The following is a 27,331-nucleotide window of genomic DNA, read 5'->3' on the forward strand; positions in this document are numbered from 1 at the left end:
GTTGATTTCTCTACTGATAAAGTGTAAACTTTCTTCATTCTTTGATAAGCCTTGCTGCAAAATTATAGATTGTATCCATAATCTGATAAAGATAAAAAATATGTATATATGTAATTTTAAATTCAAAAGCTTTCATATATTTTATGGATTGCCTTATTCAAATATACATAGTTCTACCTATAAATAGTAGAATGACATAATTTTTAATTATGCGTTTTGATATTTTATAATTAAATGGAAAAGCAAGAGTTGATTTTTAGGAGGGGATTTTTTTTTTTCTTTTCTCCATTTTTCTTCTTTTTTTAAAGATTTTTTTTTTTTTTTTTTTTTTTTGGGAAAAGCAAGAATTGCTATTGAAATTTGAATAGATTGTGTTTTTACCATTTTGTTTTGATAAATAACAAAAGATATATAATATCAACCAACTTGGCAATTATGGCAGAAGAACTTAATTGGCCTAAGACCATATTCTTAATATTTTAACATTAAGAATGTATTTAAGACTAGACTTGTAGATACGTGGCAACCAAGCCTTCGGCTTCCTAAAAACGAACGGATTGAATTAGTTACCAAATTCAAAAATTACGCGCAAACCAACCGACCTGAAAACCTTATAAATATTGAATAGCTACAGTGCACACTCTACTTGTCGCTGCTAATTCCTCATTTCCATCAAATTTTTGGCCCCCGTTTTTAGGCTTTCTTCTCCGATCATTATCTATACATTTTTATTCTCCTTGTATTGTCGGCGGCGGGACGGCAACAGAGCCCGACGGCATTTGTGATCTTCGTTTCTGTGAAAGTCGTAAAAATCTTGGCGGCGAGATTCCAATTCAAAGAGCAGCCGTTTCCGATTCCCGCGAATCGGAAAATCTGTAACTGGGAATTGAAAAACTGACCCTTGGTTTTGATGCTCTTGAAGATCGATTCCTCCATATACTACTGAATCATATTTTGAGTCCAGCGAATTTGCAATTCGTAACGCGGTTTCAAACCTCAAGGTATTTTTTACCAGTTTAATAGCAGTTCAGCTTCTTTCACTGTTGCTGCTTCTATGGCTATCTATTTCAAATTTATTAGCGCTAAAGACTATGATACAATTGCAGTAGATAGTCCTGCTATATCTGTTAGTGCTTTGAAACGAAAAATTTTTGAATTCAAGTATAAATCTAAAAATGGCTTGTGTAGGGGTACTGATTTTGATCTTGCCATCATTAATGCCCAGACTAATGAACAATATCTTGATGATATGTTGATTCCTAAAAATACTGGTGTCTTGATTCGCCGTGTTCCAGGAACCGGGCGTGGTAGCAAAAAGCCTATTGATACTGCAACTATTGCTGTTACTGAACGGCAAATTCCGCGGAGCAGGTCTAAAACTATTGGTAGCACTGGTTCATCCAGTTCCGCTACTGGTGCTTCTGTCAGTAGCAAACCTGCATCCACAAATACTGATTCTGTTGGCGAAGGCTTTGATACTGGAGCTAGTACCGGTTCTGTTAGTGTGAAATCTATTGTTGCTTCTGTTGGGAGCGGACCAGATTCTTTTAGGGGAGAAGTTGGGGGTGGAGGTGTGAATAACGGAGGTTCTGGGGTTGGATATGGCGGATTGGAGAAGAAAACACCACCAGAAGGCTATGTATGTCACAGATGTAGCGTGGCAGGGCATTTTATTCAACATTGCCCAACAAATGGCAATCCCGGTTATCATTTCAAAAGAATGAGGCCTTCTACTGTTTTGAAGGCAAATGATGCTGCTTTTGAGAAGGAAATTTTTGGGTGCTTCCCTGCAAAGAAGTCATCATCATGATGCAAGTGATCTTCCACCAGAACTTCTCTGCCCTCTGTGTAAGCAAGCAATGAAAAATGCTGTGATGACTAGTAAATGCTGTTTCAGTAGCTTTTGTGACAAATGTATTAGGGATTATCTAACCAGTTGCAAGTTGAAGTGTGTGTGTGGAGCAACTGATGTGCTTACGGATTATCTTATTCCAAATATGACATTAAGGGATACAATTAATCGCATTTTGGAGTCTGGTAGTGGTAGTAGCAGCAGTGGTATAAATGTTCAAAGCAACTCTGTTAAAGTTACAAAATCAGAGACTCATATCTCCTCATCATCTGAGAAAGAGCAGAAGCAATCACCATCACTTGCTAAGATTGAAGACAAGTCAAATAATGGAAAAGCTGTTGATGTTCCACACCCATTGGCCAAGAAAGCGAAGACTGCAAGAGCAGCTGATGTATCTGAAGTGACTACTGGGTCAATAAGGAAGAGCCAGAGAACAAAGGAGAAATGCAGCAAAAGGTGGTTTCAAAAAGGAAGAGAAATTTTGAAGATGTTGATGCTGAGAGCTACATGATGCCCATTAGCTCTTATGCATACAGCCCATATTGGGGTGGTATGCAGGTGGGAATGGGTTATGGGTTTAACCCTTTTTATATGTCATTCAGCGGTATGAATCAATACTCTTTCTATATGCAGTGAATGAACGGCATAAAATGAAGCTGTGGATGCAAAGTTCTCCCACTGACTTCTTTTAACAGCAATCATTAGTCTTTTTTTTTTTTTTTCTCTTTTTTCTGATTCTTACCTATTATGTAAAAATTTACTGATTTAGTAGGACATTGATCTGGTTTAGGACATTGGTTCTGATGTAGTAAGCATTTCCAGAAAGATACATGTAAAGGATTCTTGACGAGTCATTTGTATGTGGGTGATATTCAGAAAAAGAAAAAAAAAGAGATTATATTTTTGACATTGAGTTTTTGCTAATAATGGTAGGCATATATTCTCTGTGGCTCTAAACTTTCTACAAGAGTAACAAATCAATAATCATACAATAGAAATTTACTGAAACAGAACAAACGTGGTTGCAGTACAACATTTTAAAGCAGACTACATTGGTTACAGATTCACATTTAATTTAATTTCTATTTTGGCTCACAACTTGCAGTTTTATTATTGATCCAACACTTAAACCTTAGAGAAATAGATATAGTGCCAGTTTGGCCTTTCTATTGCTAATAGCAAATAGGACAGAAGGACCTATTAGGAGGAAAAAAGAAAAGAAAAATAGTTGCTAATCAAACCATAGGAAAACCATAACTAGTTTCTTTCCTTTACGAATTACAGAAATAAGAAAACTAATGCACAGAGAAATAGTTAAAAAAGAAGTGTCAAGCAAACAGAACTTTAAATTTCTTTAAGAGGCCATTCTCGGGAAAATAACAAAGCCCTAATTCTTATTCAAAAACTATATTAATAACAAAGCCCTAACATATGAAGACATCTAACAAGGATACTTGCAATGTCTGCTATATTAATTTTATAGTAACGAGTAGTTTATGTTTAAAAAAGAATATATATTCTATACCTGATTCCTCACAATCTTCAGAGCCCTTTTTTTTTTGGGAAAAAAAATATACTTCATACATGATCCTTCAAAAAATTAGTTATACAAAGCTCACCAACAAAAGAATGCACAGCAGAAAAGAACGTTCCTCATCTGTCCTCTTCAATAGTCTCATGGAGTATTGGTTTGGCAATTATGTGAGGATCCTCTGCATCAATTATCATCCTTGTATTTGTAGATGAATTGTAATAGTCAGTTCTGCTGCTTACATCATCAATCATAAAGCTGCTTATATCGTCAAATTTCCAGTGAAGCATGTATTTGGGTCTTGAAGTTACACTGCTTACTTCAATATCACCAGATAGCATTGCCACCACACGTGACATTGATGGACGGAGATTTGGTGAAGTTTGGGTGCACAAAAGAGCAACTCCTATCAAGCGTTTTACTTCCTCCTCACTGAATTCTGATAGTCTGTAGTCGACTAGTTCCATTGTACAATTGTTTTCATATAGATGCCAGGCCTAAAAAGATAGAAAGTACGATATCCATCAATAAACAGCATTGAATGCCAAGATTATAGATGCATAACATATTCAATGTCGTTATCCAGGAATATTCTAGTTGGACTTCTCATGCCTTTTAAATATGTGAGAAGTGGGGGATTTCATATTGAATGCTACATATCATCATGACATGAGTTTTCATGAGTTTTGGAAGATGGGTTACTCATGCAGCCTCCTAATGAATAGAAAATGACATTCAAAGTTGGTGGCTAGGAGCATATCTGAGTCCAATTGGTCTTTCATAACATGCTTAAAAGAACTTAATAAATTCCTTTGACAGTTTACAAACATTTTCAAGATTCTAAAAAATAAAGAAATGAATGAAAAAAAGCCCTTGTTTTTGGGTCATCATAGGAACCAAAAAAAAAAAAAAGAACACACACACACACACAATCATAAAAAAAATATAAGAACATATTCCAATTGCAACGTACAAGAAATATAGGCAACTCCTAAAAGTCATTAACTTGCACTCAAGTTTCATGATTGATGCTTCAACTTTTGGAAAGGTACAATACACAAATGCGGTAATTCTATAATAGCTAGATTATAGTAACTGGACTAGTAGCTCGGTGGTTCAGCATGTCTCATAGTGCAAGAAATCAGGAGTTCAAACATTTAAAATTTTCCAATGTACCCAAAAAAAAAAAAAAAAAAAAAATCAAGGTTAAAAATAAATGAATTGAAACTTTCCAAACAAAGGGAGAAAAAAATAAATAAAAGGTCCATTCAGAACAAAAAGAGGAATGAATTTAAAGAAGCACTACACAGACATTATATCATACCCAATCAAGAAGGTAGATCATTTCTTGTCCCAGGCTTGGGTCTGAATTTGGCCTCCCACTCACAACTTCAAGAGCCACAACTCCAAAGGCAAATATATCAGCTTTTTCTGTAAGGTGTCCATGCATAGCATACTCAGGTGCAAGATACCCACTATATTAGAAATGAAGTCACAAGATAAGTTAATAGCACAAGCACAGTTTGTTGCCTCCAGTCATGAATAGAACAGCACAGTTTATTGCCTCCAGCCATGACATCGAAAATTATCCAAGTAAAAACAAAATACAAAGCTTCTGTCATAAGATCTTACAATGTCCCAGCAACACGGGTACTTATATGGGTTTTCTTATCATCATAAAGTTTGGCCAAACCAAAATCTGAAATCTTGGGGATGAGATCAGAATCGAGAAGGATATTGCTAGCCTTCACATCTCTATGTACAATTCGAAGCCTCGACTCCTCGTGAAGATAAGCTAGACCTCTAGCTACTCCCAAGCATATTGCATAACGTGTTGACCAGTCAAGATTCAAACTTCTTTCTCCTGCATTATTCAATCCACTTGTAACTGTAATTCTATCGTGTTCTATACAGTAAGAATGTGTGAATGCGTGTTAGTGCATGTGCACATAGATACGCATATATCAGAAGTGTCATACCAAATAACGCTTTATCAAGACTCTTGTTCTGAAGATACTCATACACAAGGAGACGATTATATTCTTCAATGCAGCATCCATACAATTTCACAAGATTGCGCTGTTGCACTGCAGATATAATAGCAATCTCTGTAGCAAATTCACTATTTCCTTGGTGGGATCGCACAGAAAGTGTCTTAACAGCAATTATTCTCCCATCACTAAGTTTTCCCTATGAAGGACAGTTTAAACAAAGACAATAAAGAAAAAGGACAAATCCTGAATTAACAAAAAAAATTCTCATTTAATTATGTAATTTTCCTATTGCTGTGGACACAAGATTGCTCCTATTGCTGCAGATATAATAGCGATCTCTGTAGCAAATTCACTATTTCCTTGGTGGGACCGCGCAGAAAGTGTCCTAACAGCAATCATTCTCCCATCATTAAGTTTTCTCTATTGCTGTGGATACAAGATAAGATTTTCATATGCATTGAGTTTAGCAAAAAAGGATTTATATTTTTGGAACAGGTAAAAATGGAATCATTCTCCCATCATTAAGTTTTCTCTATTGCTGTGGATACAAGATAAAGAGTTTCATATGCATTGAGTTTAGCAAAAAAGGATTTATATTTTTAGAACAGGTAAAAATGGTGTCCTAGTTACAAGGCTTCCCACATTGTGGGTGCTGGGGAGAGTCAGATGCATGCATCCTTTCTGTTGCATTGTAGGCAGGTTATGGTCATAACAGAGCACTCTTACTCTCACCACAAGGTTCACTTGCAGACAGCTTACCTATGTACATAATGCAACAGCAACAACAACAAGAAAAGGAAGAAGAAGTAGGAACATAGGTTCAATCTTGAGGATCTAAATCAAAATACAAAAGATCCTCAGGTTTACAGCCGACTGACGGTAGTCTATCTAGTAAATTAGCAACCTCAATTTATTCCACACTATTGCTCATAGGAGAAACACTAGATAGGGATAAATGAATATTAGTCTGCAATTCGCAATCAACAATTTTTTATCTAAATAGTTACCTTATAAACTGGTCCGAATCCTCCCTCTCCAAGCTTATTGAAGGGACTAAAGTCCTCTGTAGCAGCCTTCAGTTCAGCATAACTGAAAATGTGTGGTCTAGCATCACCTAGGAGATCTGAATTCCAACACAAAAAGAGGAGATTTGAGAAACCATTTACACTGTCATTGAAATAGTATTGGCAGAAAAGGCTCTAGTAAAATTCCACACGGGAATATGGAAGATAAGGAGAAGGTTATAACCTTAGTTATCCCCTTTTGTGGATTGAAACAATACGGTACTTACATGCTAACATCGATAAACAGGTAAACATACATTGGCCAATAACATCGTGTACTATACATATGAAGACTGCATAATTATTCAGATATTACATATGCAACATGATTTTTAGTTCACCTTCACCATCACAGGTGGTTTGCCTTTTTCTTCTTCGGATGGATACAAAAACCGCAAAAACAAGCAGACAGCTTATCATTCCAACCCCAACAACAACTCCGACGAATACACCAGTCCTATCATTATCTTTCTCAATGGTTGGAGGATTGTTACTTACAGTTGGTATGAAATCTGCATAAAGAATATCAGAGCTTAATAACCTGATATTTGTACAAGTGAAAAATCAATAAATTCGGTAGTTAAAATAGTCATGGTACCTGGAATAGCGCTGATTGCTGAAATAGAAGGTCCATATGTATCTTGAGAAGGGATGCAGCAAGTCCCCTTTCCAGCCCAAAACAAATGGATTTCAAGGTAATTTTCAGATACCTGAGCTGTGAAGTTCTTTCTAACAGCTCGCTTAGAGACTCCACCAGCTTCCTTCCTTATGTCAAAATCCTTTAGAACAGGATTCCCCTGGAGTAACAACTTGGGGGTTCAATAAAAAAATAAAGAAAATGTAATAACTTTTGCAAGAAAGCCAGAGTAGGGTTTCGCCACAGCTTTCCATAATCAACATCACCAAGTGTTGAAATCTTTGTGATTAACGTAAATATTGTGTTTTCTAGTTTAGGTTTATTCCTATTTAGATTGCTTCCTATATTAGAACAATTTTTTTGTATATATATAGTGGAGTAGAGGTTGAAAAACATAACACAATTGAAAGAAATAAAACATATTCTTTCCTTTAATTTCTACATGGTATCAGAGCCGTTGCCGTGAATTTTTCGGCAACAGTTCCAGTTTGCAAAGTGGTCTGAGACCGGCGCCTGCAGCTGTTTCTGGCGAGCTCCGTCGACCATTCTTGTTCCGGCGACCTCGACTCGGTGTGGCAACTCAGACCTACTGGTTCTTCAGCACCAGTTTTTGCCTTTTTTGGAATTTTTTCCCTTTCCACCACTGCTGCTGCCTTTTTTATCACTGCTGCCGTTTAAATTTTTTTTAAGATATGGTTGACAGAAAGAAGGTAGATATGGTTTTTCACTCAGAGAACCCCTCACTTCAGATTAGTCCGCTGAAGTTAGATGGAACAAACTACCTGGCTTGGTCTCGGTCTTGTTTATTATTATTCATTGAAGCTAGAGGTTTGCAGGGATACCTTAATTGTGGAGCAACTAAACCAGTTTCGACAGATCCGGCTTTTAATAAGTGGAAATCCGAAAATTCTCTTATTATGTCCTGGTTAATAAATTCCATGCAGCCAACTATTTCTCGAGAATATTTGCTTCTTGATACAGCTAAGAAGATATAGGATGCTGCTTCATAGACATATTCACAAACTGGAAATTATGCTCAGAGGTATGAATTGTGACAGAAAGTTCATAAAACCAAGCAGGGAGATCTGACTATCGCTCAGTATTTTGCTGAACTTAGTGGGTTATGGTAGGAACTGAATTATTATCAAGCCTTTCAAGCAAGATGTATTGATGATGCAACTCAAGTTCAGAAGTTGATTGAAGTAGAACGTGTGTATGATTTTCTAGCTGGCCTAAATAACGGGTGTGATCAGATTCGAGTCCAAGTTCTTGGACGAGTTCCTTTTCCGTTACGAAAAGCATACTCATTTGTACAGCAAGAGGAGACTAGGAGGAACGCTATGGTTCACAGATCTACCATTGACAAAGCAGGGTTGATTGCTAATTCCGCAAGAGAAAAGAGCAATTCTTCAGATAGAGATCAATTATTTTGTGACTATTGCGGTAAGAATAGGCACACTAAGGAGTTCTGCTGGAAATTACATGAACGCCCAACTAAGGGGCGTGGAGGAAAGCGGGTCAGTTCTTCTAGACCACAGGCACACATATCTGATAGTGGAGCTTTATCTGAGGAACCATCTACTGCTAGAAGCTTTTCTGGTAAGGAGATTCAGTCCCTGAAACGATTGTTGTCACAGCTTGATTCGTCCTCAACCCAGACTGCAGCCTCTAATTTTGTTAATTCAGGTAATGCTTTCCTTACCTTTCTTGCAAAAATTGCAAAACCCTCTTGGGTTATAGATTCAGGAGCAAATAAACATACAACAGGCTCTAAAAAACATTTCCTCACATATTCTAAGTATCAAGGCACGGATAAAATTCGCATTGCGGATGGCTCCTTAGTACCAATTGCTGGCACAGGTTCTATTGACTGTACTTCCAATATTAAACTCTCCTCTGTTCTTCATGTTCCTAGATTTCCTATTAATCTGTTATCTGTTAGCTTAATCACAAAAGCACTTAATTGCTAAGTAACTTTTTACCCTACTCATTGTATATTTCAGGAACTGAACACGAGGAGAACGATTGGCAGTGGTAGCTTGCGCGATGGACTGTATCTGTTGGATGATGTTTATAGTTTTTCAAATTCGGGTACCAGTCAAGCTTTGTTAGGAACTTCTAGAAATCCTTCCCATAAAGTTATTCAATGGCAAAAGAGATTAGGACATCCCTCTTTCCCTGTTTTAGGACGTTTATTTCCCACTTTGTTTGCTAAATGTGATTTTAATTCATTAGTATGTGATGCTTGTGAACTTGCCAAACACACTAGGCATTCTTATTCTCCAATTAATAATAAGAATTTGATTCCTTTTGCTACTATTCATTCTGACATTTGGGGTCCTACTAAAACTGTCTCTCTTTCTGGTTATAGATGGTTTGTGACCTTTATTGATTGTTGCACTAGAGTGACTTGGGTTTATTTGATGAAAACAAAAAATGAAGTTTTTTCATGTTTTTAGAACTTCCACAAAATGATTTGTACTCAGTTCGATGCGCATGTTAAAATCCTAAGAACTGATAATGGTACTGAATACACAAATGCAATTTTTCGTACCTATTTAGATTCTAATGGTATTATACATCAGACTAGTTATGTCAATACTAGTGCTCAAAATGGAGCAGCGGAAAGGAAAAATAGACATTTATTGGAAGTAGCTAGGTCCCTTATGTTCACTATGAATCTTCCCGAACTATATTGGGGGGATGCTATTTTGATTGCTGCTTACCTTATCAATCGTATGCCTCTTCGTACTTTAAATTTTAAAACTCCATTAGAGGTTCTTCAAGGAAAAAACTCTTATATTGTACCTCCTAAAGTCTTTGGTTATGTTTGCTTTGTTCATCATAATGGCCTAAGCAAATTAAATCCTAGAGCCTTGAAGTGTGTGTTTGTTGGTTACTCTACTACTCAAAAAGGATACAAGTGTTATCATCCTTCTTCTAGGAAATACTTTGTGAGTATGGATGTTACCTTTCGGGAGTTTGATTCTTATTTTCCTTCCCAGTCACCTCTTCAAGGGGAGAAATATCAGATGGAAGAGGTAATGGATGATATTTCTTTCCAGGGGGAGATTCCAGTAGACATAGATAGTAAGAGAGAGCAACCGCCCAAATCTCTAGGAAGATTGGATAGACCTGATTTGAAAACCTACACACGGCGGACTAATACAGATACAACCATGGAGCATGAGACCTTTGATCAACCGTACTCTCCAATTTCAGTCCCTGAAGATATAGAAGAATAATAACTTGGTGAGTCTTCTTTAATTCCTGTTGATTCTGACCCTAATCTTGATTTGAGTCCTTCTGACAATGACCTTGATATTCCTATTGCTTTTAGAAAAGGAATTAGAACATGCACTAAGCATCCCATCTCCCATTTTATCTCCTATAATGCTCTGTCCCCTTCCTATAGAGCCTTTGTTTTGTCTGTTTCTTCTGTTTCTATACCGCAGGATTGGCAAGAGGCATTACAGGACTCAAGGCTGCAATGGTTGAAGAGATGAAAGCTTTGGCAAAAAACGAGACATGGGATATTGTAAATCCTCCACCAGGAAAGAAGCCAGTTAGATGTAAATGGGTGGTCATAGTTAAACATAGGGCAGATGGTTCAATTGAGAGGTACAAGGCTAGATTGGTCGCCAGAGGATTCAGTCAGAACTATGGAGTTGATTATCAAGAAACATTTGCCCCTGTAGCCAAGATGAACACAATAAGAATTTTGTTGTCTTGTGCAGTCAATCTTGACTGGGAGTTACATCAATTTGATGTTAAAAATGATTTTCTACATGGTGATTTGAAAGAAGAGGTGTATATGGAGATTCCTCCTGGATTTGATGATGACAAAACCAGAGGAAAAATTTGCAAGCTGAAGAAGTCATTATATGGCTGAAACAATCACCAAGAGCATGGTTCGAAAGGTTTAGTAAAGCTATGCTTTCTTTTGGGTATATTCAGAGCAATGCTGATCATACTTTGTTCATTAAACATCATGAAGGTAAGATCACATTGCTTAGTGTTTATGTCGATGATATAGTGATGACTGGAAATAATGAAGAAGAAATGACTCACTTGAGAAATTTGTTAGCTAGAGAGTTTGAGATTAAGGATTTGGGAAAGTTGAGATATTTCTTTGGGATAGAAGTTACTAGGTCAGAAAAAGGAATTTTTATTTCTCAGAGAAAGTACATCATTGATCTTCTTAAAGAAACTGGTATGTTGGGATGTAAACCTGCAGAATCACCTATTGAAGCCAATCATAAGCTTCAAGATGGAGTGGGAAGTTCAGTTGATGTTGGCAAATATCAGAGATTGGTCGGGAGGTTGATTTACCTTGCCCATACTAGACCAGATATTGCCTATGCTGTAAATTTAGTGAGTCAATACATGCATGACCCTCGGGAATCTCACTTAGAAGCAGTGCATCGGATTCTAAGATATTTAAAATCAGCTCCAGCTAGAGGACTTTTATTTTCTAAACATGGCCATTTAACAATAACAGGCTATACAGATGCGGATTGGGCTGGTTCCCTTGATGACAGGAGATCAACCTCAGGTTATTGTGTTTTTGTTGGAGGAAACCTGGTCACATGGAGAAGCAAGAAGCAGGCTATTGTTGCAAGGTCTAGTGCAGAAGCTGAATATAGAGCTATGGCACAGGGAATCTGTGAATTTCTATGGTTGCGCAGATTAATGGAAGAGTTAAAGTTGGTCGAAACAACAAATATATCCTTATTTTGTGATAGTAAAGCAGCCATCAGTATTATGAACAATCTAGTCCAGCATGATCGAACTAAGCAAATAGAGATTGATCGTTACTTTATAAAAGAGAAGATAGTTGAAGGTTTTCTAAGTGTCTCCTACATAGCTTCAAAAGAGCAACTAGCTGATGTTTTCACAAAGGGTTTGCATAGCAAGTTGTTTCATCCTTTAGTTTGCAAGTTGGGCATGAGTAACATCTATGCACCAACTTGAGGGAGAGTGTTGAAATCTTTGTGATTAAAGTAAATATTGTGTTTCATAGTTTAGGTTTATTCCTAATTAGTGTAAAGATTGTGTTTCCTAGTTTAGGTTTATTCCTATTTAGATTGCTTCCTATATTGGAACAATTTTTTTGTATATATATAGTGGAGTAGAGGTTGAAAAATATAACACAATTGAAAGAAATAAAACATATTCTTTCCTTTAATTTCTACACTAAGATTTCAGAAAAGTGGTACCTTATCAGAAAATTTTGGTAGTTATTCTTGATAACAGAACTTAAAACAATTGAATTACACACAAACTTCATCTTAAATCTACTTCATCAAATTATTGTATCCACTTTCAAACTTCAGACAGATATGGTGAACTTTCTCCTCATAACCCCAATTCCTAAACATGTGATGTAGTAGTCAATCCTAACATAAAACCAAGGTAAAACACTTTCTTTTGGTAATAAAAACTTTAGCTTAGAGGACAACACTAAAAGATCTCTAACAAAATTCATAGTATGAGACAGACCTGTATATAAATATCAAAAACGCGCCTCCCAAGACTCTTCCATGTCCTACCATTCTCAATTGCTGTTTCAGCAAATTGAAGTATGACACTGTAATTGCCATTCTCCAGCCCCAAACCATAGTATCTTAGTGATGAAGCAGAGAGCCGTCCTGTCTGAAATAGAGTATCTGTAAACTCAGAGGAATATCTTCCTGTGAAAAGTCCAACATTACTGACACCCCACCTGCTTGTATCAGTAACATAATATGTTGCTGAATCAAGATTCATAGTGTCGCTCTCATATACAATCCCATTAGAGGACATTATTTGTGGACCGCCACATTTTATTGCAAATTGAGAATCTGTTCTCCAATACAAATTAGGCATTATCATGAAAAGTTCAAAAACTATCTTGATTCCAAAATTTAGCATTCTATAAATTCCTGAGTGGCTTTTAGGCATTAAATGACAGGAGATTCTTTGACCCCACAATCTCACCCTAAGTCTAAGAACAAAAATCGACATCTTATACATAGAGTGTGAACATCTTAAGACGCAAGTATATTCTTCTCCCCTCTTCCTTTTCTGTTCTTTTCTTTTAATTGAAAATTGAATGACTTTTTTTTATAGGGCAGGTACAGCTGCAGAATTCTCTAGAAAAGACAATGAGAGAATTTCTTTAACAATTAAAAATTGCAATATATACATCCTTTCAGATGTTTCAGAATGATATCCAGTTATCCACCAAACTTCTGTTCTCACCATGCATTCGGATACAGTAGCCAGAAAAATAACATCACTTTCACCCCAACTATCTAATTTGTGGCCCTAAAGATCTGGACATGATTTTTAGCCCATGAAAATTTTTTGCAATAAGTTGATCCATAAGCAAATGAATTTCATCAAATGTTCAAACCAATTATCAAATAAAATTAAAATAAAATAAGGGAGACACAAGCAACACTAATTATTAAATGTTCCAAACTTCATCAGAAATTTTAGACAAAAAAGGTACAAAAAGAACAAAACTGCCTTTCCAAATACCTTCATCATATATAAAAGTCTGCATTTTTAAATAACAGTCAAAATTGAGAATGGTCCCAAAAAAAATTCTTTTCTAACAAAAGAACAGACTATCACTTTCTTACTATACATGCATGGTGATATCTCTAATATTTTCATATGAATTTTTTTTTTTTTTCATGGATATTAATTGAACTTCAGGTATATATAGTTATATAAATTGGGCATCCCAAGACCTATGGCACACCCATCTTAATTGGCATCAAGAATATTTTAGACATTGAAAGATAGATTTGAAAGATGAGATTGAAACCTCTTGAGCAAACTACCTTACCTCCAAAGTCAATACTTTTTTTGAAGTGTATAACATAAGGTTTAAAGTCAACAAAATCAATTACTAGTCATCAATATAAATTGAATTATATGCATAAAATACTTAATCTAGCCGTCTGAAAATTAAATTTGGTTCATACTTATACTCTATACAATCCTCCCTTGGCCCTTACTGGCTACTGCCAAAATAAAAACATCCCAACTAGAAAAAAGCACAAAGAAGGAGAACATTTCAATTTTACTTACAGATTGGACGGTCTCGATTGCAAGGAAAATTACGTTGAAGACAGTTCAGGCGTAATGTCAAACCACTGGAAGCCAAAGACTCAAACATTAATGCTGGTTATTTAAACTGATAATTGAAACGAGTACAATATGTTATGGGATTGATCTGGTTCTCCTGTTGAGGACTAATCACATGATAAAGAAAACCAAGGATTTCCTTGCAATTCTCAAAGTTCCAAAAAGGAGGGTAAAATGGGTTATGGTACATATAGCAGCTGCACATAAAACATAGGACTAACTTTTTTTCATTATATTTTCCACAGATGAAGTGAGATGCTAAAAAAAATTCATAGAACAAATGTGTACTAAATTTCCTGCATTATTTAATCTGGGGTTAATTATATCATTGGTGTCCAAAATTTTCTCTCTTTTCAGTGTCTGAACTAGCCACAGTATTAAAATGGAATATTTTACCCCCATAAATATTATTATCTTCATATATCTACTCCATTATTTCCCTCAATATTACATTCTTCCGTCGTTTTTCCTTTCAAAAGTCATTTTTCTGTTATTTAGGCATCTATTAACATTTGTTCTAGGGTTATAAAGCTATTACATCCTCTTGAATAGGGATGTATTTCCATGGTAGTTTTCTTCTTTTTGTATCTAGTTTCCTAATAGGTTAAGTTAACGTATATAAATAGATTGCTTTGTGTACAAATGAAATCAACAAGAAATTCAAGAGAGACAACTTTCTCTCTCAATCTGTCTTTCTTCACTATCATTCATAATTAAAACACATTGAAGCAATTTCCTTTCCAGTTGCACATAAAATGCTCTAATATTCATAATAGGCAAACACTGCAGTAATTATTCTATATGAAATATTGTTCTTTTTAACTATTCTAGAGGACATATTACTGTGTTCATATCCTAAGATAGATGAGAAGCTAATGGTTAGATTATAAAAAGAATGATATTGTTTAAGCACCAGACTCATTACTGAAATGTATAAAAGCATTAAAACTGAATATAAAATCAAAAGAATTACCTGTTTTCTGAAAGGTCTAATGTGAAGTTGTTGGCAACTAAATTACTGAAATGAAACCATAACAAATTACAGATCTCAGTATTTCTTCCATAAAGAAGTCCATGAAGAACTCAGATTTGTTGAAAAATATCATTCAGGAAATAAATAATAGTGGAACTAGGAACCTACACTTGTAAGTTTTGACCATTAACCCAGGTAGGCAAGCTCCCAACTAAATTATTGTAAGAGACATCTCTATAGTTACAAATTGAAAAGAAAATAATAAGTAAATGTTCCTGCTAACTCATGAAAAAACATTGGCAGGAATCAGTAATGCCAATACCAACTATCTGATTTGAAAGTTGTGAAAAAAACTTTAAGCAAACAAACAAAGCAAGTAATAAACATACAGTTCATGATTAGTGTTTATGTCATGTATACATACATAATTCGAAGTGATGGGCTCTTTTGTGCAGGAAGTGGACCATCTAAATTATTACTTCCAAGAAACCTGAGCATGAAGGGAGCAGTACATGTTTCAATACAATCTATATTTAAGATATATTATATAATTAGCAGGATGAGATACTACAAGGTGGTGAGACTGTTCAACTGGAAAAGTGAGTCAGGTATCCGCCCAGCTATATTGTTGAAACTCAAATCCCTAGGAAAAGAAATCATTTCAAGCATAAGGTTAAGAAAAATAAATTTGCTGAACAAATAGCGATAAAAAGAATGCAATGATCCACATAGGTGCAGAATTTAAACCTTATACCTTACCCATTGCAAAGAGGGTAATGTTTTTTCTTTGTAATTACTTTAATGTGATTGATAACCCAATTAATTATGAATGCACAAACAAAACATTAAATGTGATTACTTCATAACAATTTTAGAATATTTTACAGTTCCCCACCACAAAAAAAGTGAAGCAACCAAATTATAATCATCAGATGAGTTATAGAATATTAAAGCCAACTCAATTTAAATTTACATCCATGAAGACCTAATAATAAAAATAACATACAACAGTGTCAAATATTGATATTCCCTGAAGCTAGATGGAATTGCATCTGCAATATTGTCATTTCTTAGCACCCTGCAAGAAATGAACTGAGTTCTCTTATTACTCGTCAGAAGATTACTAGAGGAAAACATAAAAGATGCATGTTTGATGCTAAGACATAGTGAATAGGAAAACAGAATTAGATTGCCTTACAATACAGCCAGAGACTTCATGTTCTCAAGAAATTCTAGTGAAGAGCTTCCATTTGATAAATCACTAATTCTCCTAAATTCATAAAATTACAGTAGGTTTTTAGTATTACAGGTCTGGTAATATATAAATAAAACCAAACAAAGATACAGACACTCACAGCTCTGTCAAAGAAGTTAAGCTGGATAATGCCGATGGTATTGGACCTTCAAAGCGGTTCCCTTCAAATCTTCTGCAAGAACATTTATGAGTAACTTCTGGCAACAGTGCAGATTTGGCATTTAAAGCAGTAACATATAGTTAACAACTAAATATTCTCTAAACTTAAATAGAATTTTGAATGTTAAGCTCAAGTGAAATTCTAGCTCAAGCTTTTATTAACTTAAGCTTGATCTGAAGAAAATTGAGAGAAAATATTTGATGAATTGTCTTACAAGGTGGCAAGTTTTGACCAATTCCATATAAAGTTAGGTATCCTGCCAGTAAGATCATTATCTGATCCCCACCTGAGACCAATAGTAGTAATATGTCACAAACAAATTATCAGCATAGGTATTTTCTCAACATCTTTCCAGAAAACATTGTATCAGCAAAATGTTGTAAAAATGTTCTTACATAATAACTATGTTCTGTAAGTTAGCAAATTCCAAAGGAATCTCACCACTAACTCCAGAGCTATCAAAATAACTGTCAAGGTGAACAATTTCATCAGTTGCACTACAATCAGAGCTATCAAAGTACATGTAAAAGTCTAATTATTCATAAATGCACTAGAAATGCTCAATCAAATGTGCAAGTACAAGCGCCAAGGTCACTACAAACACTTAATATTTATTTTATCATGAAATGCATTAGAAATGCTCAATTCAATGTGCAAGTACATTTGCCATTTCACTGGGTGAATAAACTGTTCTTGCATGAATAATCAAACAAGAAGAAGAATCAAAGCACTGAATTGAGTTATCTTAATCATAAAGATTGGCAAATCATAAAGATTGGCACATTTAAAATGGAATCCGTATGTTCATCACACTGTGAAATCAATTTATGCGAAAGTGTCAAAGTCATGAATAATCAACCTGAAGTTTGAAGAGGTTCTTTTGCTACCAGTTAACCACCATGTATTTGAATATTCCACAATAATTTTGATGTCTCAATAGGATTCCAATGTCCCTCAATGGCATTGAAGGAGATAAAAGCAGTTTCTAGCATATAACTTTAATCGGGAAGTAACAGATATAGTCTGCAGACAACTTTACAATTGTGATACTACACTTTCGATAATCCCTATTATAGGTATCTGCATAAAAATTTTAAAGAAAAGGAAATTGCTGAAACAATCACTCGTTGTGGCTGCATATGTCTCTGAATACACATTAATTCTCCTCCTCACTATTCACTCGAGCATGAGGAAAACAATAATTGCATACACAACATTAAGTTTGCATGAATTGGATAGTTTTGTATCCAATGAGTCTTCATGTCCAAGGGATCAAGGATCTGTGGCCAGAAAGTGCAATTTTCTTGTCACTAAATCATAGGAAGTCATTTCAAGTTCGCTAGTACGGCATACATAATCGTGAATCTATGCATGAATACCCCTCATATGGATCTTAAAAGACTGGTAGGCTTCGAGATGCAGTGCCACCTAGTCAAAAGTCTTACCATTTTTTACTCTTTCTCAATGTGAAGAATACAAATATAGAAATAAAGAGTATACGCATACAAGTGTACAGAATTTCATTGACAATGGTATAAGAGAACTCACATTTGTTCTAGCTTTGTACAATTGGCAAGCTCAGATGGTAGAGGACCAGAGAAGTTGTTTGTACCAAAACCACTGCCATATTAAGAAGTACATCAACAATGAACTGTCTTATTTCAGATAATGAAGGCTGCATACATGATCATATAAAAAGGTTGCGGTCTACCATCATCTCAGCTACACTTTAAGATATTGAGTTTTGACTCGAAACTGTAACCAAGTTAATTCAAGTTGATATAGTGTTGAGATCAAACTCCACTAGATTACAAACTCAAGGTTTAGAACTCAACTTAAGCATAAACAAAAGTTGGGCTTTTTAGATACCAAATCAATAGTTATTAGTATTATGAAATTGATTTTAGCTCTTAAGCACTTTTATTATTTGAGCAGGTAATGGTTTGTGTTATGATTAGCTGCTGTATTTAGCTGTATTACAGCTGTAATTAGTTGTAATTAGCTGCTGAGATTAGGAGCTATAATTAGCAGATCACTAGCAGATTATAGCAGATCATTAGCAGATTATTTGGGATCTTAGCAGATTATTTGGTATCCTTGATTAGTTACCTATATTGTACATATGTAGTACTATTTATATCCCCAATTCTTGAGGGAATAATCAAGTTAATATTTCCTCTCATTCTTCTTCTTCACAGTTTGAATAGTGAGTTCTAATTTTTTTAAAAATTATAGCAAAATAAGTTAACTGAAACATTAACATTGGTTATATGTTTTCACAGTTAATCAATGTGGTTTGGACCTTTTGCAATTAATCAATATTGTTAATTGAGATTGATTGTTAAAGTTATTATAAAAAAAGCGAAAAGGTTTGGTTACACAATCAATGGCACCCCTATTGTGAAGCTATTCAAGTTACATATGTTGAAGTTATTCTCAAAATTGAGACGGTTGCTGAATTTTGAACTTTTAAGTTTGAAAATATCAAAATTATGGAAGTTAAAAGTAATTAACTATTGAAAGGTTATGTCTAAATATCAAAATATGTGTCTAAATAACTACCAATAACTACTTAACCTAGTAGATCCTATTTATAGCCTAACTAGAGAAGTTATCAAAAGACAAACTTCTTCTCCTCCAACAATAGCAAAATCTACATTCCACTTTTGAATTTGTTTACTGCAGAAAACACATTCAAAGTTAGACAATCATGTGTAGCACCTTAGTTGCTCAACGTTTGATTCTGTCAAGTGCAAAACAGAATCAAACAGTGGGATTTATTGTATCTTGTAGACATTTCTGTATAATCTGTTGTACATATATTAGGGGCGAAAATCATCTTAAGGAAAGTGGCAGTGCTACACGCCTTGGAATCCTCCATATTTTATATCCATGTTAGTATTTTGTTCTAAAAACATAAAAACACACAGTTCTAAAATTTCAACAGAAAACTACAAAACAAACAGAATTTATTCAATAATTTTATAATTATCTCAACTTATGTGATATGTTGATAAAAGAACTTATAGACGACTAGAATTTGTACTCAGAATTCTTTAATCCCTTGTGAATTGAGACATTACAAAAAAATAGATGATATCTAAATTATTTTATAAATAGCCCCATGTTCCGCAAACAAAGGTCATTTTCAAATGAATTTATTTAATTTACATAAGTAATGGACTACTTAACAGAATGAAGCATAGAAACCAAGAGAAAAAAAAAGTGAAGAAAAAAAAACTTTGAATCTCACATGTCTAAGCACATTCCCTCCTGCCACTTTTTAAACTTTATTAACTAGCTAAATATCATAAAATGCAGTAGATAGATACTGATTTCATTTGAATAGAAAGTCACTAGGCTTACAGTGATCTTAAATCAGCAAGCAACCCAAGTTCCTTAGGAAGTTCCCCTGACAGTGAGTTAACACTAAGGTACCTAACCAAAATATAACTTTAATGTCAGCAAGGGAGAAATATATTCACAAGTTTAATGTGGAACATTAGAATTTTGATTGGCTTACAGATATTGCATGCGAGTTAAATTGCCAATGAATGGAGACAGGTTACCAGTCAAGTAATTATGAGCCAAGTTCCTGTATGAAATCAAAATGCCTTTAAATTTGGCAGTATACTATATATGCAACTAGACCAATGTGAAATGTAGTATAGAATGTATTTAATGATTCCTATTATAGAATGAAAAATGCTTGGTATAGAATGGAAAAGGGTGAAAACAGATTTTGTTGAGAAAATGAGAAACAATGCAAGCAGTTTACTACTTTTTTTTTATTCAGTTTTTTTATAATTTTTTCGAATAATGTGCTTTTTCATATATTCTTTTGGATTATTTTGCTCGAAAATGAAGTATTTACAGGCAAATGCACTATGATTCAAAATACAGTTCCGGAAATGAGATTAGCCTCGTACCCAAAAAGGGTATGAAAATACTCATGGGAAAACAAAAAAACAAGGTCGTGTTGAACAGCATAACGGTGTTGATAACAAGCATTGCTGTTATGGAATTCAAATCCCACCAGTTGCTAAATACCTAAACTTTCCCTTCATGTAGAAGAAAGCACCAAGTAATGGTGTATGACTGTTCAAGTAAATATATATACTGGAATATAAAACCATACAAATTGGTAAGATAAGTCAAAGTCCATAGCTCGGCCGGCATATCACCCACAATATCCATTTCATAAACTTTCCTGCAAATTATAATCATATCAATCAAGCATATGTCTAGACACATATCAATAATATTTTCAAATTTATCGACATGAGGAAACATATGAACTTACCAAAAAGACGTTAATATAATTTATATTTACAAAAGTACCATAATAAACAATATTAATATTTTTGGACATTGCCTATAAAATATTGAGAAATGCCAACTGCAGTTGCTCGTTCAAGCGACTGTCTAACAACCTCCTTACAGATGGTTTAAATAAGTTAATTAATTTTCAAGGTAATTTGTTTCCTATTAAAATAAAATAGTTAACCAATTAATTTAAACAGAGTTCAAACAGTGATAACCTCTGGAATTAGTTTCAAAATTACATTATTCAGATAAATAGTTTTCTAAACGATTATTATTTTACATAACACATAAAGGAAAGTGAAAGGAAAATGACAGATACCTACAGAGCTTGAGAAGGTAATAATGAGAAAACGTACAGCGCAGTGATGTGACAAGTGGTGCCATTATTATCAGCGCAATCGCATTTGACAAAGGGATTGTGCTTCCCATCGTCGATGGAGATAGAGGCAAGGACGGCTGCTCCACTGCACACCTCTCCGGTTATGTTCCATTGACTTTGATCGGCTGAAATTCCCCATTGTTGAAAGATGGAGTTCAACGCTCTTGCTACGGTACCCAATTTTTTACATGTCAATATTTTATTTTTATGTTTTTTTACTTCAAAGTTACAGGGGAGGGGTGATGGTGATGGCATGCCCGGTTCATTGAACCGGTGGTTTCTGTTGACCGGTTCAAAATTTTTATGAATCATCAATTTCAGTCTGATTTTAATTCCTTCCTATTTCAACGTAGTTCTGATGAACCGACGAATCTAGACACACTTCTAGTCACAGTTCCAGCAATCAACTTATTATTTTGTTTAAAAAAAAAAAAAAGAAATTCATTTATAAGGTTATGTCTTTTTTTCTATAAAAATTAATATAAATTTAAAAAATATTAATAAATTTATTTTAAATAATTTTTAAAACTGTTCATACTCAAATGAGAAATAAAATTCATTAACTTTATAAATAACTATAAAATTATGAAACAAATTATAATTTTTTTTTGTTTAAAAGTTATGAATTAAATAAACTGTTAGAAAATTTTGAAAAATATTTTTAAAAATGTAATTTTGGGCTAAGTAAAAAAAATTTAGAAGGAAAAATTGTTGTCAAAATGTTGATAGACTTTTCAAAGGCGCATAAGATAGACTAAGTGATTATAAATTTTTTTAACATAAAAATAGAATTTTGGTTTTATTCAGATTGAAACTGCCAATTAAGCTAGTTACAAATCTATTTAAATTCATTTTTTAACATTACATGAACATTAACAACCTATGAACCATAGGTTCTAGTTTAAAATCTTGAACCGACGTTATCAATTTGATTTAAGTTTATGTACAATACAATTTGATTTCAATTCAATTTTTTGATTCAAACCGAAGTGGTGACAATATTGTGTGGAAAAATTTTTATGTACAATTTTTTTTGTTTTCATTTAAATTAGAAGACGTCTTTTCATCTTTCTAGTGTTGCATAGATAAATTAATGTTTTGAAAATTTGATCAAACCGATAGATTAGATAGGTTAACTTGTGAATTGGTTGTTAGTTTGGTTTGACATGATTTGATTTTCTACTGCAAACTGGACAGAATTAATTTTGAAAAAAAATTAATTTTTTATTATAAACTAAGGGATTAAGTGATTAAGGCATAAAGGTAAATTTCAAAAAGTCATGAGTTCACCTAGAAATTCACAATTTTTTATTTTTAATTTTTTAAGAAAACAATATACAAAAAACTTTCTAGTTGTAAAGGTATTTCAACTATCATTAGAATATTAAGCTAAAAATTCATATTATTTTTCATTAAATTTTAACTTTTTGAACGTCATATAAATGAGGGCCATTAAAAATTTTTAAAAAATAATTTTAAATATTAATTGATATTATCAAATAGTATTCATTAAAATTTAATAAAAACTTATTTATTGAGTTAGTTTGAATGTTTTTTTTCTTTTTCGTTACTTGTCATTTTTAACTATAGAACTATAATTTTCTTTACTATAATTATAAAAGGTACGAATTTATAATTATCTTTTGTTCTCCTTTTTAGCTTCATTTCCATCCAACACAAACAAAAGAGGAAAATGATATGTTGTTTCAATGTAATTTCAAGCTAAACAGTTAAATATCACACAAAAAATTAATCCCTCTATCCCATTTTATTTGTTATTTCTTTTTTATGTTTTAAAATATTTATAATGTTTTTAAATTTATATATTTAAATTATTACTTTTCAATAATAATATTTATAATTGTTCATTAAATAAAAAATTTTTTATTAATATTTTAATAAATTAAGAGAAAAAAAAAGAAAATAATTTTTATTATTTAAATTCTTAATATAAGTATTTATCTAACTATATAAATAAAATTAAACGGAAAGAATATTTTTTTATAATTGTGATTTCAAGCACCAAATAGATTTTTTGTAAACAACTAGCTTGCTGGACGACTGCAGTTTCAATTGACGTGGCCGTTAAAATTAATTAATATAGACCTTGTATAATGGCAATATGTCAATACTGAATGACAAATTAATTGTATTCTAAAAAAAAAAAAAAACTCAATCTTCCGTATTGGGTGGATTAGCTACTTGGCCTTGAATTTTAAAATATTGCTATAAAGGAATTAAGTTTTTGATAAGTTGTAAAAATATGTTTTCTAATCAATTTTAATAAATGAATACTCATTCCGTCCTATTTTATTTACTTGTTTTTTTTTTAATGTTCCAAAATATTTATAAGATTTCTAAATTTAGACATGTAAATAATTATTTTTCTCATAATAATATTTATAATTGTTCATTAAATGAAAGACTTTTATTAATATTTTAATAAGTTAAAGGTAAAGAATGACAAAATAACTTTTGTTGACTTAATTCTTAATATACATATTTTGTCAAACCATACAAATAAAATAGGAGGAATAGAGTCATTTGTTTTCATAAAATAACTTGAAAGAAAATGTTTTCCACAATTTTTCATTATTTAGGACATTTAGGAAAATAAAACAACCGAAAATATTTTGCTAGTCAAAAGAAAATTAAGTCATTTTTTAAGAAAAATGACTTCTCATTTTCAAGAGAGTAAAACATTTCTGGATATTAACAAACTTTATAAATCTATATTTTTTTAATTTATTATTCATCATAGTCACTACCACTAATCACTATTTACCACCGGCCACCACCACCGGCAACCCACAGCCACCGTTGACTTTTATCATTTACACATTTTTTTTTCATTCTTCTCGTATTTAACAATAAAATTTTAAAATTTCTATTATTATTAATATTTTTATGGTTTTATGAGATAAAAACTTTAATATTTTTAACTAATTTTTAATATTACAATCAAAAAACAGAAAATAAGTCATTTGAAAAATATTATTCAAGGAAAATGTTTTTCATGCAACTATTTTTTAACAAGTTATTTTACGAAAACAATCGGAGTATTAATTGAATTGAAATAGCAACCATATGAAAATCACAATTTTGGTATAAAATGATGGAGAAGGTGTAGGCCAAAATTTAAAAAAAAAAAAAATATCCACTTGATCCTCATGACAGGATAAGGGATGGAAGCGGGATGGGTACCCGCGAATTTTGAATTATCTGTAACCATATCCGTTTAGAATTTTACTACCCGTTTCCATTCTAAACCCATTTAAATATTCATTTAAGTATTAGTATTCGAACCCGTTTAAAATACCTTTAAATGGTTCGAGTATCCATTCAGCTTAAACTATCCAAACCCAAACTTATTTTAAATGCATTTTTTACTAATAAATGGATAGGGCAACTGCGAATACTCATGGCTAAAGCCGTTTATTATAGCGGATAATAGGTAGCAGGTACCTAGAATCTAATACTCATATCCTATCCGTATCCATTAATCCATTACGGATAGTAATTTCACTATCCGTATCCGTGTAAAACTCATTTATAACTATCCGTACTCTCACTAAACAAATCAGAGCGGATATCCTACCCATCTGACTTCTATTCCCAGACAAAATGAAACCTATATACAATGAAATTTTTACGCTCTACTCGGCTGCCTTAGTAACTCTTGATTCCAAGACATCACCCTTGCTACTAGGCTATATAAACTTTCATATTTAGCCAACAAGCTCAATTGAATTTTTTAACACCATTCCATTAACATGCTTTTTACCAATTAGCAAATACCCAGTGCAAATTCAACTTATTGACCAGCCTTTTATTTTTAATAAATACAAACAAGATTTGAAATTTTTTAAATTTATTTAAAAAGACAAAATTTGATACTTTTCATTTAATTTATTAAAATTAAGTAAGCATAATTTTTATTAGTTCATATTTATACAGAAGTACAACTAAAAACCATATAATATATACAAATAATATAAAAGAGATAATTAACTATGTTAATGCAAAATTACCATCACATTTCTATTATTCGGCAAAATAATTATTTTCTCTTTATAATTAAGCACCATTTACTATTTAAGGCTTTTCATTTTCTTTATTTGCCCTAGTCTCTGTTCCCTTCTCTTTTAACATTTTTTTATTCTAATAAAAGGAAAAATTTCATTACAACTCATTACCTATAAAGTCATAAAGGTTGTGTCTTCATAATAAAAAATTATTTAAATTCTATATTCTTAATTTTATGAAATTAATTATAATTTAAATTGATAAATTGGTAATTATCAATTAAAGAGTTTTGTTATCAAGTTTGAGTTTCGGTTTCTAATTTCTAGTAATTAAAGCAAAACAATTTACCATTATTATTGTTTTCTTTTAAAAAAAAGGCTCTGTTTTGAAATTTTCCAAACATAATTTAGGAATTAGGTGTTCTTTACAAAATCTAATTTGCAAGCGAAAAAAAAAAATGAGCAGAGACCAAGTCAACAAAAAACATCTGTATGAGATAAAAAGATGGGGGACTTACCTTCATTAGGTTCTGTAGTAGGTTGAGCTTCATTCTGTGCATAAACAATTAAGCAGAAAACATATAGAACACATATTAGAACTGAAGATGGTGATGACGATGATGATGAATGTCTCAACATTTCTTCAATCTCTATATTAGAACTGAAGTTGGATAAAATGAGAAATGTGTGTGAGAGAGATCTAAAATTAGATTTTTTTATCATAAGTAAAAGTTTTGGTCAATGGTCTAATTTTCTGCTACCTAACAACCAGACAGGAATTACAAAATTCTAGCCACTCACTTATCTGAAAGAGACCCGAACCCGAAATAATAGAAAATGACTTGCAAGTGGATGCTTTTTTCAAGACTAGACTGGTTTATTCATTGAACCGGTTAACTTTAATTGATATGATTTAATTTTAAAAGTCAAAAAATAAAAAATCGGATTGGTCTAATAAAATCTGGTAACTCAAAAACTACACAAAACTGATAGAACCGGATTTTTTATTTTAACTTTTTAACAGTTAAAAGAAGAAATAATGATGAGATGAAAAAAGTTGAACGAGGCAAGAATCATTCCATTTTAATCCTAACGTAGACCGAAACACCAAATACTGGAAGGGCTCTATATAACATTTATTTTTTGGTGAATCAAAGCGATAAGTGGCTATGGCAAAAAAAAAAAAAAAAAAAAAAAAAAAAAAAAAAAAAGAAAAAGAAAAAGAGATGATGATTTGTGGCTTTGGCAAAAAAGAAGATGGAGGAAAGAGAATACCTATAATGTTTTCACAACTGGAGTAGAGTGATTAACTTACAAATCAATAACTAATTCGGTCTGATTTAATTTGAAAAATCAATGAGTTAAAAATTGCTCTAGCCAAAAACCTAGACCAACCGAGGATTGAAAACCTAGTTTCTGTGTTTACGATTACTCAACTCTATTCCGATCGCACTTCAGGTGAAGTTGTCATCTCAAAAATTAATTCTCTTGTTTCTACTTCACAAAGAAATTAATTTTCTCTCACGCATGACATCTTTTAAAGGTCTGATTCACGGCTAAATACATAAGAAAATGGATAGAAGGACTAAGGGCTAATGTACAATTTCATCAACAACTTTACAGAATGTTGTGGTTTTACCACAAAACGTTTCAATTTCTCTTAAACTACCTTTGTTCCATACACACCTTAATTATGAACTTGGATGATAATTGCACCCTTAATTATCACCAAAGCGATAAGTGGCAATTATCACCAAAGAAATTTGAGTGTAGGGGTTATTTGGGTCCCACCATTTACAATTTTATATTGAGAAAATTAACTCTATTTGTCATTTAGAGTGCAATTATATCCAAAGTTCATGATTAAAGTGTGTGTGGGACAAATGTGATTTTACGGTGAAATTGCAACATTCTGTAAAATTGATGTTGAAAGTTTACATTAGGCCGAAGGACTAAAGTGTCATACATAATCAAAACATAAAGACATAATCATGT

General features: G+C 32.8%; 1 protein-coding gene and 1 pseudogene across 1 annotated transcript; one reads left to right on the forward strand and one right to left on the reverse strand.

Moving 5' to 3' along the window:
- Positions 1 to 1,007: 1,007 nt before the first annotated feature.
- Positions 1,008 to 2,759, forward strand: LOC149497803 (E3 ubiquitin ligase PQT3-like; annotated as a pseudogene).
- A 544-nt stretch (positions 2,760 to 3,303) lies between these two features.
- Positions 3,304 to 26,036, reverse strand: LOC105636616 (putative LRR receptor-like serine/threonine-protein kinase At1g56130). The gene is made up of 24 exons (XM_020680281.3): positions 25,855 to 26,036; positions 21,289 to 21,478; positions 20,745 to 20,816; positions 20,130 to 20,201; positions 19,973 to 20,044; positions 18,155 to 18,226; positions 17,002 to 17,073; positions 16,821 to 16,892; positions 16,547 to 16,618; positions 16,390 to 16,461; positions 16,198 to 16,269; positions 15,763 to 15,834; positions 15,616 to 15,681; positions 15,360 to 15,425; positions 15,192 to 15,236; positions 14,162 to 14,226; positions 12,581 to 12,921; positions 7,040 to 7,238; positions 6,783 to 6,953; positions 6,385 to 6,500; positions 5,363 to 5,573; positions 5,016 to 5,247; positions 4,708 to 4,858; positions 3,304 to 3,880 (listed from the first exon to the last, which is right to left on the reverse strand). The coding sequence occupies exons 1-24, from the start codon at positions 25,973 to 25,975 to the stop codon at positions 3,506 to 3,508; spliced, it is 3,069 nt and encodes a 1,022-aa protein (XP_020535940.1). The 5' UTR covers positions 25,976 to 26,036; the 3' UTR covers positions 3,304 to 3,505.
- Positions 26,037 to 27,331: the final 1,295 nt, after the last annotated feature.

Source organism: Jatropha curcas, chromosome 3 (genome assembly GCF_041381405.1).
Source record: "Jatropha curcas cultivar XTBG-Jc1 chromosome 3, XTBG_Jcur_1.0, whole genome shotgun sequence".
NCBI classification, from domain to species: Eukaryota; Viridiplantae; Streptophyta; class Magnoliopsida; order Malpighiales; family Euphorbiaceae; genus Jatropha; species Jatropha curcas.

Excerpts from the sequence above, each read along its gene's own strand:
- LOC105636616 (XM_020680281.3), bottom strand. The coding sequence starts at position 25,975 with ATGTTGAGACATTCATCATCATCGTCATCACCATCTTCAGTTCTAATA. Across the intron at positions 16,270-16,389 it reads ATGAAGTCTCTGGCTGTATT|GGTGCTAAGAAATGACAATA; the intron begins GTAAGGCAATCT and ends CATTTCTTGCAG. Across the intron at positions 15,426-15,615 it reads AGCCCATCACTTCGAATTAT|AGATGTCTCTTACAATAATT; the intron begins GTATGTATACAT and ends TTGTAACTATAG.